This window comes from Mobula birostris, chromosome 13, assembly GCF_030028105.1.
Source record: "Mobula birostris isolate sMobBir1 chromosome 13, sMobBir1.hap1, whole genome shotgun sequence".
In the NCBI taxonomy this organism is placed as follows: Eukaryota; Metazoa; Chordata; class Chondrichthyes; order Myliobatiformes; family Myliobatidae; genus Mobula; species Mobula birostris.
Genome location: NC_092382.1, coordinates 21,138,713 through 21,160,631, shown reverse-complemented (window position 1 = coordinate 21,160,631; position 21,919 = coordinate 21,138,713). Strand labels below are relative to the sequence as shown.

General features: G+C 48.8%; 1 protein-coding gene across 1 annotated transcript in view; it reads left to right on the top strand.

The window, feature by feature from the left end:
• LOC140208552 (NACHT, LRR and PYD domains-containing protein 3-like) overlaps positions 1-21,919 on the top strand; it is a 52,544-nt gene that overhangs the window by 8,978 nt on the left and 21,647 nt on the right. Inside the window, exons 3-6 of the mRNA XM_072277299.1 lie at positions 2,332-2,907; positions 3,483-3,649; positions 6,308-6,479; positions 6,586-6,651. Of these exons, the coding sequence (XP_072133400.1) occupies positions 2,332-2,907; positions 3,483-3,649; positions 6,308-6,479; positions 6,586-6,651 (981 nt within the window). The remainder of the gene's footprint in view (positions 1-2,331; positions 2,908-3,482; positions 3,650-6,307; positions 6,480-6,585; positions 6,652-21,919) is intronic.

Sequence of the window (21,919 nt, the reverse complement as noted above, 5' to 3'; positions counted from 1 at the left end):
TTAAAACAAATTGGATAGATATACGGACAGGAAAGGAATGGAGGGTTATGGGCTGAGTGCAGGTTGGTGGGACTAGGTGAGAGTAAGAGTTCGGCATGGACTAGAAGGGCCGAGATGGCCTGTTTCCGTGCTGTAATTGTTATATGGTTACTAGTTCAGATGAAGAAACTTACACAGGTGCTAACAGGGCAGAGAAAAGTGTCATTGATCCCACTGGTAAAGCAGCTTTGTGTAATTGATCAGTCCAACAGTCCCAGTGCAGGGACTTGACACCAGTAATGGTCGAATGACTTCGTTCACCAGGCAAAGCTCCACCTGAGTGAAAGGAGCCGGAGACCCTGAATCAGTAGGTTGAGAGTGAAACACAAACAGGAATGTGACGGCGGTGTTGTTTGTTACGTAAAAGTCCAGGCTCAGGGTTTGTTGCACATCGGCCTGTTTAGAGGTGAAAGACATCTCCAACTTTTATTTATAAAATTCAGATGAGGGAAATTTTCCAAACTCTGAGGGAAAGTAGATGAGGGAAATTTTCCAAACTCTGTTTTCTGTAACCGAGCCGAGAACATTGCCAGCCTTGGAAATGGCTGAGGATCAGGAGACACTTCATTTCAGATAAACTTGTGGTCTGGTTTGGTGTATCACTGTCTGGTATGGAGGGGCTACTGCACAGGACCGAAAGAAGCTGCAGGAAGTTGTAAATCTGGTCAGCTCCATCTTGGGTATGAATCTACAAAGTACCCAGGACATCTTCAGGGAGCAGTGTCTTAGAAAGGCAGCGTCCATTATGCAGGACCTCCAGCACCCAGGGCATGCCATTTTCTCACCGTTACCATCAGAAAGCAGGTACAGAAGCCTGAAGGCACACACTCAGCGATTCAGGAACAGCTTCTTCCCCTCTACCATCCGATTCCTAAATGGACATTAAATCTCTGGACACTACCTTAGATTTTTTTAATATACAGTCTTTCTGTTTTTGCAAGTTTTTAAAAAATCTATTTAATATTCGTAATTGGTTTACTTGTTTATTTTTTTTTATTCAGTATTATTTTTTTCCCTGCTAGATTATGTATTGCATTGAGCTGCTGCTGCTAAATTAACAAATTTCACGTCACATGCCGGTCATAATAAACCTGATTCTGATTTTGTTTTAATATCCCAATCCATGTCTGGTCTGTGGCCAAATGGTGAAAGTGAGTTCTCAATATTTCCCTCTTGAGATGATCTGCTACCTGAATTTAAATTCCCAGTATCTCTGATGGGAGACCCGGTATAACCAGTGACCAACTGTCACTGTCTCCGGTGGGCATTGTGATTGTGCTCAACTCTGTGATTCCAGGTGGAATAAAACAGAGATTACAGCCTGGAAATGAATCCTTTTATTTGTGTTTACAGCCTCCTCTGACTGCATGCAATTTATACTCATCACCCGCCACGTGAAAAAATGCCCCTTCAGTCCCTTTTAAATTTCTGCCCTCGAGTCTCAGACTCCCCTAACCTGGGAAACATATTATGACTATCCACCCTCTCTGCACCCCTGATTACTTTATGTACGTGTGTAAGGTCACCCTTCAAGCTCCCCTGATCCAGGGCAAACTGTCCCAGCCGAAACATATAACACAAAAACCAAGCAGCTCCATCCAGTAACATACTTGACAATCTCCTCGACAGTCTTTCCAGCTGAATCACATCCATCCTATAGATCAGCAACCGCAAATGAACGCAAAGCTCTCTCGGTGAGACTTTAAGTTTAGCTACGAGAACTGCACGCCAAGACGCTCCCTTTGCCAATGACTTGTATAGTTGTTACATGACAATCATCCTCCAGGTGACGGGATGGGACCAGGGGACCAGGCATCAAGGCAATGGTCAGTCTGTGACCCAGGGGACAAAACAATGTAAGACAAAGCAAACGGAGAACGTGTGATCTAGAGGATCGGACCATGAGTAATCCAGTGGATTGTTTGTGAGTGACACAGGTGACTGGACACTTTGTGACCCAGGGAGATTTATGTTTATGAAAGGTAATCCCAGTGATAATTCCCCGTATCACCTGATGCTGTTCCATTAATAACCGCTGGTTATCAGTGTGTTCAACTAATGCGTAGTCGGTGATCAGTATTACTGTGTCTATCCAGTTTTTTCCTGGGAGTGGATGTGTCCAGACACCGGCTTATTGTGATGGTCACCTAGCAGGAAGTGTGGTTCTCATTCACTAGCACAGTCCCACTCCAAATCTGGTCAGCCGGAGTCTCGGCTCCATTGCAGACACCCATTGTGAATCCTTGCTCGAGTATAAATCACTCTAAACCTGCTATTCCTCATTTACTTCAGGTGGGAAATTAAATCGGGTACGGAAAGTACTGAAGAGGTTTTTACCAGGCAACTCATTGAGGGAAGATGATCGGGACACGGAAAGCAAGGTACCAAAGCAGGGTCAGATTGAGAGCAATGTCCCAATGGAATGCGGTCCGGCCGCAGCAGAAGTGGAACAAATTCAGCCCAGAGACAGTGACGTCAGAGACACTGATCAGAACCCTGGAACTGGTACAAGTGAGGCGACTGTCTGTCAGCCCAGAGACAGTGACGTCAGAGACACTGATCAGGACCCTGGAACCAGTACAAGTGAGGCGACTGTCTGTCAGCCCAGAGACAGTGACGTCAGAGACACTGATCAGGACCCTGGAACCGGTACAAGTGAGGCGACTGTCTGTCAGCCCAGAGACAGTGACGTCAGAGACACTGATCAGGACCCTGTAACCGGTACAAGTGAGGCGACTGTCTGTCAGCCCAGAGACAGTGACGTCAGAGACACTGATCAGAACCCTGGAACTGGTACAAGTGAGGCGACTGTCTGTCAGCTCAGAAGCTCATTAAACACGGAATTGTCAAGTCCCCAACAGGGAGTGGGTGAGTGAAATATGAGGGTAATGTTTTCGCAGAATGTGGCAGGGAGGAGGGTAAATGTGATTCCTTGTTGGAGGGTTGGTCAGAGAGGGGAAATGTGTGGATGTGGTACATGTGGTGTAGTGGGGCACCCGTTACCGCACTACAGGAAATGTACTACCTGTTCTGATGATATCCAGGATGTGTATCGGAGGAAACGCAGCTATCCGGATAAGAGCGTATTTCCAGGATAACAGTTGTGGGAAATGTATTCGCCAGGATGGAGAGAGTATCTCTGGGAAGCGACTATCATTGGCAGTCCCAACATTTATTGCCCATCTTAAACTGCGATGGGTGAGTGGGTGGGACGGTGGGAGAAACAGGTTTCTAGTAAATGTGGTCCTTCTGGTAACGTCATGTCTAGCGCATTGATGGTTCGGTTTTAGTCCAGTGTCAGAGATTAGGATAAAATCCATGTTTCCAGATGAAGGCAGGTGAACACTGAGGTTGTTGACATGACTGGTTTGTTGGGTTGGGTGAGAGCGGTGGAGACAGGTGATATTTGAGTTTGTGACTACATTCACTTTTTATATTTGCAGAGCCAGAGTTTACAATCTCTGACCTCCTGGCAGAGGGGGAGGAATATCGACTGTACCAGCTGACAAAGTTCTACAGAGACAGACTTAAACAAGCGATTGAAGAAAAGGTTGAGAGACTCGGTTGGATGTTGACAAAGGAGGGACATTTCAGTAGAGAAGAAAATGAGGTGAGTGTATTTAGTATATTGTCACCGAACTGCTGGTATCAGAGGGAATATTGATTAATATTCATCTCCTGCACGTTCTAGGAGTTCTATGTGGCAATGGAGATGTTGATCTCTGATGGTCTCCAGCAGATCTGGTTTCAGCTGTTAAGGTGGGGAGCACTGGGAACTACAGGTTCAGTGTCACCTTTTCCTCTCACACCTGCTGTATTTATCAGTGTGATATACGAGCAGTGGCTGCATATCTGGACTGTTGAACAGACATTCAGTCTAAAATTAATTTTGCATCTTCTCAGGACCGTCGGTCAAATTCACCTCAGCTCATTAATCCAGGATGAATATTAAACTGTCAGATTGTAAATTGGGCCAACTGACTTCACTGTGGTACTTGAGGGAGGGAAATCTGCTAACCACAGCTGGTCTAGTCTCCGTCTGAGTTCTTGAACAATGAGTGGCTGACATGTCATCGTCATAGGAAAATACAGCACAGAAACAGGCTCTTTGGCCCATCTATTCCATGCTGGTCTACTGAAACTGCCTATTGTCACGTACCCCATGACAGGGATAAAGAAACCAACAGAAATGGAAACCACTTTGGAGTCTCGTATTGCTATACACTAATAATATTTATTAGTTACTACGCAATACAGTAATATCAAAGTAAATAAATCACACAGGTTAGCAATGATTATATATTAAAGTAAGTGTGGAATATATATGTATGAAAAACCAAGTTTCTTTAAGTCTAGGGGTAAAAAGATACGGTCTTACGATGTTGAGTAAAGTTCAGTTCAGTTCAGTTCGTGGTATTTAGTTGAGTAGTGATGGGGAAAGAGAGAGACAGAGTTGAGTCTTCAGGTGAGCTGATGCAGTCGATCTTCTCGTCGTCGTCCGAAATGCTTCACAAGTCACCGACTGTGACTTTAACCAGGGGGACCGGTCTTCTGTGGTGGAGCTATCACCCAGGCGAGGGTGGACACAGAGACAGCTCCCCACCAGTCAACCCCTTTTCCTTCAAACTGGAATAGCAATTTGGATCAATCCGCCTGATCGATCCTCCAAATCCCACTTTCTCTGCGGGCACAGCAATGCTCATTCAGTGTCCAGATCATGTGTCTGAGGTCTGTATCATCTGACCTCCCATTTATTTCACCAGGCTGAGCATCACCTGTCATTCAAAGAGTCCCCACCCTCCTCTGCAGTGCCTTGTCAAATGCTGGGCTAAAGTCCATTCAGACAACACCCACTTCCTTCCATTCATCAACTTTCCCGGTAACTTCCTGGTTCAACATTCAGATTGGTTAGACAGGAACTACCACGCACAAAGCTGATATCGCATGACATCAAAAATCAATAGGTTGTCCTGAAAGGGCATATATTTGGTAAGCTATTTTACATTATTAGCTAGCCTACCTTCATATTTCATATTCTCTCTACTTATGGCTTTTCGTTGCTTTCTGCTGGTTAGTAAAAGCCTCCCAGTCCTTCTGTTTTCCATTATGTTTTGCTATACTCTATACCCTCTCCTTTGCTTTTCTGCTGCATTGACTTCCTCGTCAGCCACGGTTGATCATCCTGCCTTTGGAATAATTCTTCATATTTGGGATTATCTACCTCTACCTGTGCCTTCTGAATCACTCCCAGAATCTTCATCTATTCCTAGTCATAGTCATAGTCATAGTCATACTTTATTCCTGCTTGGTTGTTGCCTCTTCCAATTTATTTTTGCCCAGCTCCTCTCTCATTTCTCTGTAATTCATTTATTCCAGTGTGAACTGATACATCTAACTTTTACCTTCTCCCTCTCAAACTGCAGTGTCAGTTCTGCTATTTTATGATCACTGCCTCTTAGGGGTTTATTTACCTTAAGCTCCCCAATCAAATCTGGTGCAATACACAACACTGAATCCAGATTTGCCTTTCCTATAGTGGACTCAACCATAGGCTTCTCTCAAAAGCCATCTCATAGGCATTCTATAAATTCCCTCACTTGGGATTCAACACCGACCTGATTTTCCAAAGCTACCTGCATATTGAAATTCCCCATGACTATTTTAACATTGAAATCTTTACATGCCTCTTCTCTCTCCCACTGGAATGTGTATCCCACATCCTGGTTACTGTTCCATCAGGGTCATTTTTCCCTACGCAGTATCTTAACAACTACACCGTCCAATCTGCTATCACTTCTTTAGAAGGACATTTCATTTTTTATGACAACAGAGTCAACCCAACCCTTTCACCCACCTGCCTCTCCTTTCGATTAAATATTTATCCTTGGATGTGAGCACCCAAATATGATCTTTCAGCCACGATTCAGTGATGCCCACCATCCATTTTTTGCTCCCTCGCTCTCCCTCTCTTCCGTTCTTGTTGTCACATCTTTTTGATGTAATGTTACACATTGATGGATAAGTAAATTAATCACGTTGAATATACTGCAGGGTGTCAGTAGATCCTTATTCTTTCACAATATTGATTTAGAAGTTCCCTCAGCTAGAGTTTCTTTGTTAACGACTGAACCCAGGGAGGATCAGGCAACAGCCCAGTGACTGCATCATTTCTGAAGCTACTGGGACCATGAACAGATATTTTCCTGCACATTCTCCATGTCTGTCTGTATGTCTGCTTCACAGTAAATTTATTACTTTCCTTTTCTAGAAAGTCACTGAACTGACAGAGAAGGGAAACCGGACAGAGAGTTCCAGACTCTTCCTCAGTTTGGTGATGGGTAAAGGCTCCCGGGCCCGGAGGGCGATGTGGGAATCCTTTGTGACATGGAGGACTGAGTTACCGAAGTTGGACAGAATACTGAGGGAAATACAGGAGCTCGGTACGTTAAAAACATGCACTGAACACAAAGGCACATTGAAATAAACATTTTAGTTATTTTAATTATTTTAGCTCTGTTTCCATGGATTCTTTTTATATTTAAACAGGTCCTGATCCACAGGAATACATGAACATCGCCCAAGGGTTATCTGAATTACCCACTCAACTGATAGGTGAGTGATGAAATGCTCAGTTCAAACCACATCTCAAGTGTTAGTCTGTGACTTGGCAAAACCTGGGAATCAAAATTCACCATTAGCCATTCGCTGATCTCTGGATTGAAGTAACAATTCAAAGTATTTCTCTTTGCAGCCTGAATATTCTACATTTTATTTTTCCATTAATCCATCTGTTGGTTCTGCTGAAGCCTTCACTCCAGGTCCTAACGCTCTGGGAATGCCCACACACCCCAGGCAGGCTCCTGATACACTGTACGACCCAGTCCAGGTGACTCTTCTATCTTCAGACCTTTCATCTTCCAAGCCCCTTTTCCTTTGTAATAGCACAACACACAATTCTGTTCACTGGTGTTCATTACTTTTTGTAATTCCGCTAGTGACTTCTATAGAGTTTGTCTGGTATTTCCTTTTCACCCGTTACTGCAGCTACAACATCATTTTTCAGCGGTCCAATATCGAACCTCTCCTGTTTTTTTACTCTTTATATATCTGGGAAAGTTTAAAAAAAATACTTTGGTATCCTTTCTTATATTATTGACCATATGCTTGCATTTGCTGTACATTCATGTATATCTAACATAGTTGCCTTCAACATGACTCAGGTAGTAAATTCCAGGTACCAGAACTCTATGAAAAAAAAAACACTCACTATTGCTGTAAATTTCCCACATCTCATCTTAACCAAATGCCCTCTGATATTAGACACCAGTCTTATGTAAAAAAATAACAAACAAAATACAGGCTGTCGACCCAAATCTTATCTCTCAAACTTGTGTACCTCTGTCAGATCTCTATTCTAACTCCAGAGTAAACAAACCAAGTTTATCAAACCTCCACTTGTAGCACATGCCACCGAATCCAGGCAACACCCTGATAAACCTGTTCTGCACCCTCTCCAATCCTTCTAAAAGCTGGACAATCAGAAGTGAATACAATACTCCAGATGCACCCTAAAATCATAAGACTTAGGAGCAGAATTAAGCCAATCGGCTCAGTGATTTTGCTACGCAAATCCTCTCAACCCCATTATCCCGCCTTCTGTAAATGTTGACGCTCTTCCTAATCAGGAACATATCAACCTGCATTTTAACTATATCCAATGACGTGTCTTCCTCAGCAGTCCATGACAATAATTTCACAGATTCACCGCCCGCCAGCTAAGATGTTTCTCCCAGTGTGCATCCCCGCCAGCGAGGATAATTCCCCACAGTTCCCAAGCATATTAATTTTCTGTATGAGCCTCCCATGTGGGACCTTGTCAAAGACTCTACCAATATACAAGTAGACCTGTGACTAGTGGTGTGCCACAGGGATCAGTGCTGGGTCCATTGTTATTTGTCATCTCTATCAATGATCTGGATGATAATGTCGTAAATTGGATCAGCAAATTTGCTGGCGATACAAATATTGGAGGTGTAGTGGACAGTGAGGAAGGTTTTCAAAGCTTACAGAGGGACTTGGACCAGCTGGAAAAATGGGCTGAAAAATGGCAGATGGAGTTTAATACAGACAAGTGTGAGGTATTGCACTTTGGAAGGACAAACCAAGATAGAACATACAGGGTAAATGGTAAGGCACTGAGGAGTGCAGTAGAACAGGTATCTGGGAATACAGATACAAAATTCTCTAAAAGTGGCGTCACAGGTAGATAAGGTCGTAAAGAGAGCTTTTGGTATATTGGCCTTTATTAATCAAAGTATTGAATATAAGAGCTGAATTTTATGATGAGGTTGTATAAGGCATTGGTGAGGCCGAATCTCGAGCGTTGTGTTCAGTTTTGGTCAACAAATTACAGGAAGGATATTAATAAGGTCGAAAGAGTGCAGAGAAGGTTTACAAGGATGTTGCTGGGCCTTGAGAAACTCAGTTACAGAGAAAGGTTGAATAGGTTAGGACTTTATTCCCTGGAGCATAGAAGAATGAGGGGAGATTTGATAGAGGTATATAAAATTATGATGGGTATAGATAGAGTGAATGCAAGCAGGCTTTTTCCACCAAGGCAAGGAGAGAACAAAACCAGAGGAGATGGGTTAAGGGTGAGGGGGGAAGCGTTTAAAGGGAAAATTAGTGGGGGCTTCTTCACACAGAGTGGCGGGAGTGTGGAATGAGCTGCCAGACGAGGTGGTAAATGCGGGTTCTTTTTTAACATTTAAGAATAAATTGGGCAGATTGCAGACAAGCGTGACGTGTTGCACTTTGGAAAGACCAAGCAGGGCCGGTCTTATACAGTTACCAGTAGGGCACTGAGGAGTGCGGTAGAGCAAAGTGATCTGGGAATACAGGTCCATAATCATTAAAAGCTTTGGATGGGATTTGCGTCTTGACAACTTGATTGAGTTCCTGCAGGATGTGACAAAGGTGATGGATGAAGTTACACATGGATGTTGTTTAGAAACCATAGAAACCATAAAAAAAACTACAGCACAGAAACAGGTCTTTTGGCCCTTCTTGGCTCTGCTGAACCCCAAACCACCTCAAACATTCTCTCTTTCATACAGCCATGGGGCAGAAGATATAAAGACTGAAGGTGTGTACCACCAGCCTCAGGGACAGCTTCAATACTGCATTTATAAGACTACTGAATGGTCACCTACTATGTTATTATTGGCTCTTAATAATATTAAGACAATTATATAATTGCAGCATCGTGCATCCGGTAACTAATAACAACTCACTTAGATAACCACAATATACTCACAGGACAGCAGAAAAAATACCGTTCGGTTATGAACAACAGATAACAGATTATGTAATTCTATTTCAAAACCTGTGGAAAGCAGAAATCTTTCAGTGTAATATTGTCTATCAAAAAACATTTGATTCTCTCCCTCACATGGTTAAGAGAAGTTCCAAATAGATATAAAATTCATCCAATACTTGTGAAATTTCTACAACATCTGATGAATCATTGGCATAAAATAATCGTCCTATTAACAACCACAAAGGGACAACCACCATTATCAAAATTGAGGGATTTTCCAGAGCGACTCACTAAGGCCAGTATGGTTCTGTTTGGCTTTAAACCTGCTCATAATTTACTGAAACGGACAAAAATCAGGTATCAAATCAGGTAAAAATACGAATTATACGTTTGCACAGCTATACATTGATGATTTGAAATTACTTGCTCTTGCATCAGCAAAGCTAAAACAAATATTTCAAATAATGGAACTAACTTCTAAAGATATAAGCATGAACTTTAGACTAGAAAAGTACAGAACATGAAACATAAAGAAAGGTGCAATAGAGCCAGTAGAATATCAAACAGAGCATCAGGGGACAATACAACAGAATATGAAACATATACTTAGGATATCAATAAGCAAAGAAAATAGATAATCGTGTGATAAAGGAAAACCTTCCAACAAAATTTACTTCAAGGCTGAAGAAAATCTGAATTTACATCAAGGATCAAGAAAATCTGCCAAACAGAGCTGAACAGTAAAAATATAACAAAGGTAGTATACACTCACTATGCCCATATTGACGTATAATTTTGGTATAATATCCTGGTCTGAAACAGATCTGGAAAATATGCCAAGAAAAATAAGAACTTAAATGACAGTTTCTAGAAAACGCCATGTGCACTGGATCACACTTAGATTGATATGAATGAGGACAGTATGAGTACGATGAATAACAGATCTAAAAAAATGAGACAACAGCCAGATAAAAATTCTCAGAATCAGGGTTAATATCACAGACACATGTCGTGTAAACTGTTTTTCTGCACCAGCAGCACAATTACAGTAAAGTGTGTGCGGTGAGCGTGTATATATGTGTACAATTGTAGAAATAGATTTGTATCAACGTGAATTAATCAGTCTGATGTCCTGGTGGAAGAAGTTGTCCCGGAGCCTGTTGGTCCTGGCTTTTATGCTGTGGTACCGTTTCCCGGATAGTAGCAGCTGGAACAGGTTGTGGTTGGTGAGACTTGGGTTCAGAATGATCCTTTGGGTCCTTTTTACCCCGTCTCTGAAAATCCCTGAATAGTGGGAAGTTCACGTCTACAGATGCACTGGGCTGTCCGCACCACTCTCTGCAGAGCCCTGCGATTGAGAGAAGTACAGTTCCCATTCCATGTAATGATGCAGCCAGTCAGGATGCTCTCAACTGTGCCCCTGTAGAAAATCGTTAGCATTTGGGGGCCCATACCAAACTTCCTCTACCATCTGAGGTGAAAGAGATGCTGTTGTGCCTTTTCCACCACACAGCCGGTGTGCACAGACCATGTGAGATCCTCAGAGACGTGAATGCCAAGGAAATTAAAGCTGTTCACCCTCTCAGCCCCAGATCCATTGATGTCAATAGAGGTTAGCCTGTCTCCATTCCTCTTGTTCTTGCGACATTGCGACCAGCTCCTTTGCTTTTGCGACATTGAGGGAGAAGTTGTTCTCCTGACACCACTGTGTCAGGGTGATGACTTCTATGTAGGCTACCTCGTTATTATTTGAGATTTGGCCAATCCATATAGTATCGTCAGCAAATTTAATTAGCAGATTGGAGCTGTGGGTGGCGACACAGTCATGTGTATACAGAGAGTAAAGGAGGGAACTTAGGACACAGCCCTGAGGGGCACCTACATCGAGTGTCGGAGGGGCAGAGGTGAGGGAGCCCACTCTTACCGTCTGCTGGCAATCTGACAGGAACTCCACGATCAAGCTGCACAAGGCAGGGTCAAGGCCGAGGTCTCTGAGCTTCTTGTCAAGCCTGGAGGGAACGATGGTGTTGAATACTGAACTGTAGTCCGAGAACAGCATTCTCACATAAGCATCACTCTTCTCCAGATGTTTAGAGGCACTGGCTGTCCACTGTATCTATTCTTCTTAATAGCTTATACACCTCTATCACGTCTCTTCTCATCCTCCTCCTCTCCAAAGAGTAAAGCCCTAGCTCCCTTAATCTCTAATCATAATCCATAATCTCTAAACCAGGCAGCATCCTGGTAAATCTCCTCTGTACCCTTTCCAATGCTTCCACATCCTTCCTATAGTGAAGCGACCAGAACTGGACACAGTACTCCAAGTGTGGCCTAACCAGAGTTTTATAGAGCTGCATCATTACATTGCGACTCTTAGACATTATCCCTCGACTTATGAAAGCCAACAACCCATAAGCCTATCTACCTGTGAGGCAACTTTCAGGGATCTGTGGACATGTACCCCAGATCCCTCTGCTCCTCCACACTACCAAGTATCCTGCCATTTACTTTGTATTCTGTCTTGGAGTTTGTCCTTCCAAAGTGTACCACCTCACACTTCTCCGGGTTGAACTCCATCTGCCACTTCTCAGCCCATTTATGCATCCTATCAATATCTCTCTGCAATCTTCGACAGTCCTCTACACTATCTAAAACACCACCAACCTTTGTGTCATCTGTAAACTTGCCAACCCACCCTTCTACCCCCACACCCAGGTCGTTAATAAAAATCATGAAAATTAGAGGTCCCAGAGCAGATCCTTGTGGGGCACCACTAATCACAACCCTCCAATCTGAATGCACTCCCTCCACCACCACCCTCTGCCTTCTGCAGGCAATCCAATTCTGAATCCACCTGGCCAAACTTCCCTGGATCCCATGCCTTCAGACTTTCTGAATAAGCCTACTGTGTGGAACCTTGTCAAATGCCTTACTAAAATCCATGTAGATCACATCCACTGCACTACCCTCATCTATGTGCCTGGTCACCTCCTCAAAGAACTCTATCAGGCTTGTTAGACACGATCTGCCCTTCACAAAGCCATGGTGACTGTCCCTGATCAGACCATGATTCTCTAAATGCCCATAAATACTATCTCTAAGAATCTTTTCCAACAGCTTTCCCACCACAGACGTAAGGCTCATTGGTCTATAATTACCCAGACTATCCCTACTACCTTTTTTGAACAAAGGGACAACATTCGCCTCCCTCCAGTCCTCTGGTACCATTCCCGTGGACAACGAGGACATAAAGATCCTAGCCAGAGGCTCAGCAATCTCTTCCCCCACCTAATGGAGAAGCCTGCAGAATATTCTGTCTAGCCCAAGGGACTTATCCATCCTAATGTATTTTAACAACTCCAACTCCTCCTCTCCCTAATATCAACATGCTCCAGAACATCAACCTAACTCATATTGTCCTCACCATCATCAAGTTCTCTCTCATTGGTGAAAACTGCAGAGAAGTATTCATTGAGCACCTCACTCACTTCCACAGCTTCCAGGCACATCTTCCCACCTTTATCTAAATGGACCTACCTTCACTCCTGTCATCCTTTTGTTCTTCACATAAGTGAAGAATACCCCAGAAGAGATCCCAATGATCCAAACCCCCTGCTCCCTGCACCAACTCCTCAGCCACGCATTCAACTGCCATCTCCTCCAATTCTTACCATCACTGTCACGTAGCACTGGCAGCAATCCTGAGAACGCCACCCTTGAGGTCCTGCTCTTCAGCCTTCTGCCTAGTTCCCGAAACTCACACTTCAGGACCTCATCCCTCTTCCTGCCTATGTCGTTGGTGCCAACATGTACCACGACTTCTGGTTGCTTTCCCTCTCATACCAGGATGTCGTGCACCCGGTCAGAGACATCCCGGACCCTGGCACCCGGGAGACAACAAACCATGCGGCTGTCCTTCTCACGTCCACAAAATCTCCTGTCTGCTCCCCTGACTATAGAGTCTCCAATGACGACAGCTCTCCTCTTCTCCGTCCCACCCTTCTGCACCACAGGGTCAGACTCAGTGCCAGAGGCCCTGCCACCGTGGCTCACACCCAGTCGGTTGTCCCCGCCAACAGTATCCAGAATGGTGAACATATTATTGAGGGAAATGGCCACAGGGGTGCTCTGCACTGCCTGTCTGCTCACCTTCACTTTCCCCCCTCTGATCGTCACCCAACGACCTGCTTCCGACAGCCTAGGTGTGACTACCTCCCTGAAGCTCTCATCTATGACTGCCTCATTCTCCCTTATGAATCGAAGGTCATCCAGCTGCTCTAGATTCCTTCCAGATCGCCAAGATCTTGACACACTGTGAGACCGCACAGACCCCTGATAGTGTCCTGAGACACTCTGAGACCCACGCACCCCTGACAACATCCTGTCACGCTGTCAGACCCCACACACCCCTGGCCGGCTCCTGACACACTGTGAGACCGGACACAAACCTGAGAGGGTCCTGACACACTGTGAGACCCGACACACCACTGGCAGGGTCCGGACACACTGTAAGACCCCACACAACCTGGACTCGGTCCTCACACACTGTGAGACCCCACACACTCCCAAAAGGGTCCAGACACATCGTGATACCTCAAACACCCCTGGCCGGCTCCTGACACACTGTGAGACCCCACACACCCCTGCCAGGGAACTGGCACACTGTGAGACCTTACACACCCCTGGCCGGCTCCTGACACACTGTATGAGACCCCACACACCCCTGACAGGGTCCTGACACACTGTGAGACCCAACACACCCCTGACAGGGTCCTGATGCACTGTGAGACCCTACACCCCTCTGACAGGGTGCTGACACACAGTGAGATCCCACACACACCTGACAGGGTCCTGACACATTGTGATACCTCAAACACCACTGACAGGGTCCTGACACACTGTGAGACACCACACATCCCTGAGGGAGACCTGGCACACTGTGAGACCCCACACACCCCTGGCCGGCTCCTGACACACTGTGAGACCCCACACACCCCTGACAGGGTCCTGACACACTGTAAGACCCTTCACCCCTCTGACAGGGTGCTGACACACAGCGAGATCCCACACACTCCTGACATGGTCCTGACACACTGTGAGACGCAACATACCCCGAACAGGGTCCTACAGAAAATAGACAAGAGACAATAGGTGTAGGAGTAGGCCATTCGACCCTTCGAGCCTGAACTGCCATTCACTGTGATCATGACTGATCATCCACAATCAGTATCCAGTTCCTGCCTTATCCCCATAACCTTTGATTCCACTATCTTTAAGAGCTCTATCCATCTCTTTCTAAAAAACATCCAGAGACTTGGCCTCCACTGCCTTCTGGGGCAGAGCATTCAATATATCCACCACTCTCTGAGTGAAAAAGTTTTTCCTCAACTCCATTCTAAATGGCCTACCCTTTATTCTTAAACTGTGGCCTTTGGTTCCGGACTCACCCATCAGCGGGAACATGCTTCCTGCCTCCAGCATGTTCAATCCCTTAATAATCTTATATGTTTCAATAAGATCCCCTCTCAGGCTTCTAAATTCCAGAGTATACAAGCCCAGTCACTCCAATCTTTCAACATATGACAGTCCCGCCATCCCAGGAATTAACCTTGTGAACCTACGCTGCACTCCCTCAATAGCAAGAATGTCCTTCCTCAAATTTGGAGACCAAAATTGCACACAGTACTCCAGGTGTGGTCTCACCAGGGCCCTGTAAAACTGCAGAAGGACCTTTTTGCTCTAATACTCAATTCCCCTTGTTATGAAGGCCAGCATGCCATTAGCTTTCTTCACTGCCTGCTGTACTTGCATGCTTGCTTTCACACTGATGACACTCTGTGAGACCCCACACACCCCTTACAGGACCCTGATACACTGTGAGACCCCACACACCCCTTACAGGACCCTGACACACTGTGAGACCCCACACACCCCTGACAGGATCCTGACACACTGTGAGACCCCACATACCCCTGACAGGGTCCTAACACACTGTGAGACCCCACACACCCCTGACAGGGTCCAAGCACTCTGTGAGATCCCCACACCCTTGAAAGGATCTTGACACACGGTGAGACCTGACATACCCCTGACAGTGTCATGACACACTGTGAGACCCCAAACACACCTGACAGGTTCCTGACAAACTGTGAGACCCCACACACCCGTGACAGGGTCCTGACACACTGTGAGACCCCACACACCCCTGACAGGGTCAGGACAAGCTGTGACGCCCCACACACACCTGACAGGACACTGACACACTGTGAGACTCCACACACACCTGACAGGACACTGACACACTGTGAGACCCCACACACACCTGACAGGACACTGACACACTGTGAGACCCCAGACACCCCTGACAGGGTACAGAAACACTGTGAGACCCCGAACACCCTGACAGGGTCCTGACAAACTGTGATACACACACACCGCTCACAGGGTCCTGGCACACTGTGATACTCCACACACCCCTGACAATGTCCTGTCACATTGTCAGACCCCACACACTACTGACAGGGTTCTGACACACTGTGAGACCCCCCACACACCTGACAGGGTTCTGACACACTGTGAGACGGCACGCACACCTGACAGGGTCCTGACACACTGGAAGACGCCACACAGCCCTGACACGGACCTGACACACTGTGAGACCCCAGACACATGCCTGGCAGGCTCTGGAAACGCTGTGAGACCCCACACACCCCTGACAGGGCCCTGACACCCTGTGAGACCCCACACATCCCGGACTGGGGCCTGACACACTGTGAGACCCCACACAACCCTGGCAGGGTCCTGACACTCTGTGAGACCCCACACACCACTAGCAGGGACCTGACAAACTGTGAGACCCCCACACACACCTGAGAGGACATGACACACTGTGAGACTCGACACACCCCTGACAGGGTCCTGACACACTGTGGACGCCACGCACACCTGACAGGGTCCTGATACAAATTGCGATCCCACACAACCCTAGCAGCTTCCTGACGCACTCTGAGACCCCACACACCCTGGATAGGGTCCTGACACACTACGAGACCGCACACACACCTGACAGGGTCCAGACACACATTGCGATCTCACACACATCTGAGAGGGTTCTGACACACTGTGAGACCCCACACACCCCCGACAGGATCCTGACACACTGTGAGACCTCAAACAACCATGACAGGGTCCTGACACACTGTGAGACCCCACACACCACTAAAAGGGACCTGTCACACTGTGAGACCCCACAAACCACTGACAGGGTCCTGACACACTGTGAGACCACACACACCCCTGACAGGGTCCTAACACACTGTGAGACCCCACACACCCCTGCCAGGGTCCTAACACACTGTGAGACCCCACACACCCCTGCCAGGGTCCTAACACACTGTGAGACCCCACACACCCCTGACAGGGTCCTGACACACTGTGAGACCACACACACCCCTGACAGGATCGTGATACACCACACGACACCACACACACATGAAAGGGTCCTGACACACTGTGAGACCCCACAGGCCCCAAAAGGGTCCTGACACACTGTGAGACTGCACACTCCCCTGACTGGGCCCTGACACACTGTCAGACCCCACACACCTCTGACGGTGACCTGACACACTGTGAGACCCTACACACACCTGACAGAGTGCTGACACACAGCGAGACCCTACACACCCATGACAGGGTCCGGACACACTGTGGGATCCCACACACTCCTGACATGGTCCTGACACACTGTGAGACCCCACAGGCTCCAAAAGGGTCCTGACACACTGTGAGATGCCACACACCCCAAAAGGATCCTGACACATTGTGAGACCCCACACACCCAGGATAGGGTCCTGAGAGACTGTGAGATCCGACACACCCCTGAGAGGGTCCTAACACACTGTGAGACCCCACAGGCCCCAAAAGGGTCCTGACACATTGTGAGACGGCACACACCCCTGACAGGGTCCTGACACACATTGCGATCCCAGACCCATCTGTGTCCAGACAACCAGTGAGACCCCACACACACCTGGCAGGGTCCAGGCACACTGTGAGACCCCACACAACCCAGGCAGGGTCCTGACACATTGTGAGACCCCACAGACCCCTGCCCGGCTCCTGACACACTGTGAGACCCCACACAACCCTGACACAGTCCTGACACACTGTGAGACTCCACACACCCCTGACAAGGTCCTGACACACTGTGAGACCCCACACACCCCTGACAGGGTCCTGACACACTGTGAGACCCCACACACCCCTGACAAGGTCCTGACACATTGTGAGACCCCACAAACCACTGACAGGGTCCTGACACACTGTGAGACCACACACACCCCTGACAGTATCGTGACACACCACGCGACACCACGCACACATCAAAGGGTCCTGATACACTGTGAGACCCCACACACCCCTGGCACGGTCCTGACACACTGTGAGGCCCCACAAACCACTGGCAGGGTCCTGACACACTGTGAGACCACACACACCCCTGACAGGATCCTGACAGACTGTGAGACGCCACAGACAACTGACAGGGTCATGACGCGCTGTGAGACGCCACGCACCCCTGACAAAGCCCTGACACATTGTCAGACGCCACACACCTCTGACGGGGACCTGACACACTGTGAGACCCCACACACCCCTAACAGGACCCTGACACACTATGAGACGCCACACACCCCTAACAGGACACTGACACACTGTGATACCCCACACACCCCTAACAGGACCCTGACACACTGTGAGACCCCACACACCCCTAACAGGACCCTGACACAGTGTGAGACCCAAACAAACCTTTGACAGGTACCTGACACAGTGTGAGACGCCGCACAGCCCTGACAGGGTCGGGACACGCTGTGAGACCGTACACACCCTGGATAGGGTCCTGACACACTGTGAGACCCGAGACACCCCAAAAGGGTCCTGACACACTGTGAGACCCCACACACCCCTGACAGGTTTATGACACAGTGTGAGACTCCACACACTCCAGACAGGGTCCTGACACACTGTAAGACCCCACACACCCCTGACAGGGACGTGACGTACTGTGAGACGCCACACACTCCTGACAGCGTCCTGGCACACATTGCGATCCCACACACATCTGAGAGTGTTCTGACACACAGTGAGACCCCACACACCCACGACCAGATCCTGAAACACTGTGAAACCCCACAAACCACTCACGGTGTCCTGGCATGCATTAAGATCCCACACACACCTGAGAGGGTCCAGACACACCGTGAAACCTAACACACCCCTGACAGCAACCTGACCCACTGTGGACGCCACACACACCTGACAGGGTCCTGACACACATTGCGATCCCACACACGCCTGGCAGGGTCCTGACACAAATTGCGATCCCACACAACCCTAGCAGGGTCCTGACGCACTCTGAGACCCCACACACCCTGGATAGGGTCCTGACACACTACGAGACCGCACACACACCTGACAGGGTCCTGACACATATTGCAATCCCACATACCCCTGGCAGGGTCCTGACGCACTGTGAGACCCCACACACTCTGGATAGGTTCCTGACACACTGTGAGACCCCAAACAACCCAGGCAGGGTTCTGACACACTGTGAGACCCCACAGGCCCCTAACAGGGACCTGTCACACTGTGAGACCCCACAAACCACTGACAGGGTCCTGACACACTGTGACACCACACACACCCCTGATAGGATCGTGACACACCACACGACACCACACACACATGAAAGGGTCCTGACAAACTGTGAGACCCCACACATCCATGGAACGGTCCTGACACACTGTGAGACCGCACACACCCCTGACAGGGCCCTGACACACTGTCAGACCCCACACACCCCTGACAGGGCCCTGACACACTGTCAGACCCCACACACCTCTGACGGGGACCTGACACACTGTGAGACCCTACACACCCGTGACAGGGTGCTGACACACAGCGAGACCCTACACACCCCTGACAGGATCCGGACACACTGTGGGATCCCGCACACTCCTGACATGGTCCTGACACACTGTGAGACCCCACACCCCCCAAAAGGGTCCTGACACATTGTGAGATGGCACACACGCCTGACAGGGCCCTGACACACTGTCAGACCCCAGACACCTCTGACGGTGACCTGACACACTGTGAGACCCTACACACCCCTGACAGGGTGCTGACACACTCTGAGACCCCACAGGCCCCAAAAGGGTCCTTCACATTGTGAGACGGCACACACGCCTGACAGGGTTCAGAAACACTGTGGGACCCCACTCACACCTGAGGGGTCCTGACACACTGTGAGATGCCACACACCCCTGACAGGGTCCTGACACACAGCGACACCCTACACACACATGACAGGGTCCGGACACTCTGTGGGATCCCACACACTCCTGACATGGTCCTGACACACTGTGAGACCCCACAGGCCCCAAAAGGGTCCTGACACATTGTGAGATGGCACACATGCCTGACAGGGTTCAGAAAAACTGTGGGACCCCACTCACACATGAGGGGTCCTGACACACTGTGAGACGCCACACACACCTGACAGGGTCCAGAGACACTGTGAGACCCCACACACCCCTGACAGCGACCTGACCCACGGTGGACGCCACACACACCTGACAGGGTCCTGATACACATTGCGATCCCACACAACCCTGGCAGGGTCCTGACACACTGTGAGACCTCAAACAACCCTGACAGCGTCCTGACACACTGTGAGACGCTACACACAACTGACAGGGTCCTGACACACTGTGAGACCCCACAGGCCCCAAAAGGGTCCTGACACATTGTGAGATGGCACACATGCCTGACAGGGTTCAGAAAAACTGTGGGACCCCACTCACACATGAGGGGTCCTGACACACTGTGAGACGCCACACACACCTGACAGGGTCCAGAGACACTGTGAGACCCCACACACCCCTGACAGCGACTTGACCCACGGTGGACGCCACACACACCTGACAGGGTCCTGATACACATTGCGATCCCACACAACCCTGGCAGGGTCCTGACACACTGTGAGACCTCAAACAACCCTGACAGCGTCCTGACACACTGTGAGACGCTACACACAACTGACAGGGTCCTGACACACATTGAGATCCCACACACACTTAGGAGTCTCCTCACACACTGTGAGACCCCACACACCCCTGGCAGGGTCCAGACACAGTGTGAGACCCCACACACTATTGACACGGTCCTGACACACTGTGGACCCCGCAGACACCTGACAGGGACCTGACGCACTGTGAGACTCCACACACCCTGGATATGGTCCTGACAGACTGTGAGATCCAACACACTCCTGAGAGGGTCCTGACACTCTGTGAGATCCCACGTACCCCTGACAGGGCCCCGACACATTGTCAGACCCCACACACCTCTGACGGGGACCTGACACACTGTGAGATTCCACGCACCCCTCACAGTGTCCGGACACACTGTGGGACCCCACACACTCCTGACATGGTCCTGACACACTGTGAGACCCCACAGGCCCCAAAAGGGTCCTGACACATTGTGAGACGGCACACATGCCTGACAGGGTTCAGAAACACTGTGGGACCCCACTCACCCCAGAGGGGTCCTGACACACTGTGAGACACCACACACCCCAAAAGGGTCCTGACACACTGTGAGACCCCACAGGCCCCAAAAAGGTCCTGACACATGTGAGACCGCACACACCCCTGACAGGGTTCAGAAACGCTGTGAGACCCCACACACCCCAGAAGGGACATGACGCACTGTCAGACGCCACATAACCCTGACAGGGTCCTGACACACTGTGAGACCACACACACCCCTGACAGGGTTCAGAAACGCTGTGAGACCCCCCACACCCCAGAAGGGACATGACGCACTGTCAGACGCCACACACCCCTGACAGGGACATGACGCACTGTGAGACGCCACATAACCCTGACAGGGTCCTGACACACATTGTGATCCCACACACATTAGTGTCCAGACAACCAGTGAGACCCCACACACCCCGGCACAGCTCCTGACACACTGTGAGACCCCTCCCACCCCTGACAGGCTCCTGAAAACTGTGAGACCCCACACAACCCTGACACAGTCCTGACACACTGTGAGACCACACACACCCCTCACAGGATCGTGACACACTACGCGACACCACACACACATGAAAGAGTCCGGACACACTGTGAGACCCCACACACCCCTGGCACGGTCCTGACACACTGTGCGACCCCACGCACCCTTGACAGGGCCCTGACACATTGTCAGACCCCACACACCTCTGACGGGGACCTGACACACTGTGAGACCCTACACACCCCTGACAGGGTGCTGATACACAGCGAGACCCTACACACCCCTGACAGGGTCCGGACACACTGTGAGACCCCACACACTCCTGACATGGTCCTGACACACTGTGAGACCCCACAGGCTCCAAAAGGGTCCTGACACACTGTGAGATGCCACACACCCCAAAAGGATCCTGACACATTGTGAGACCCCACACACCCAGGATAGGGTCCTGAGAGACTGTGAGATCCGACA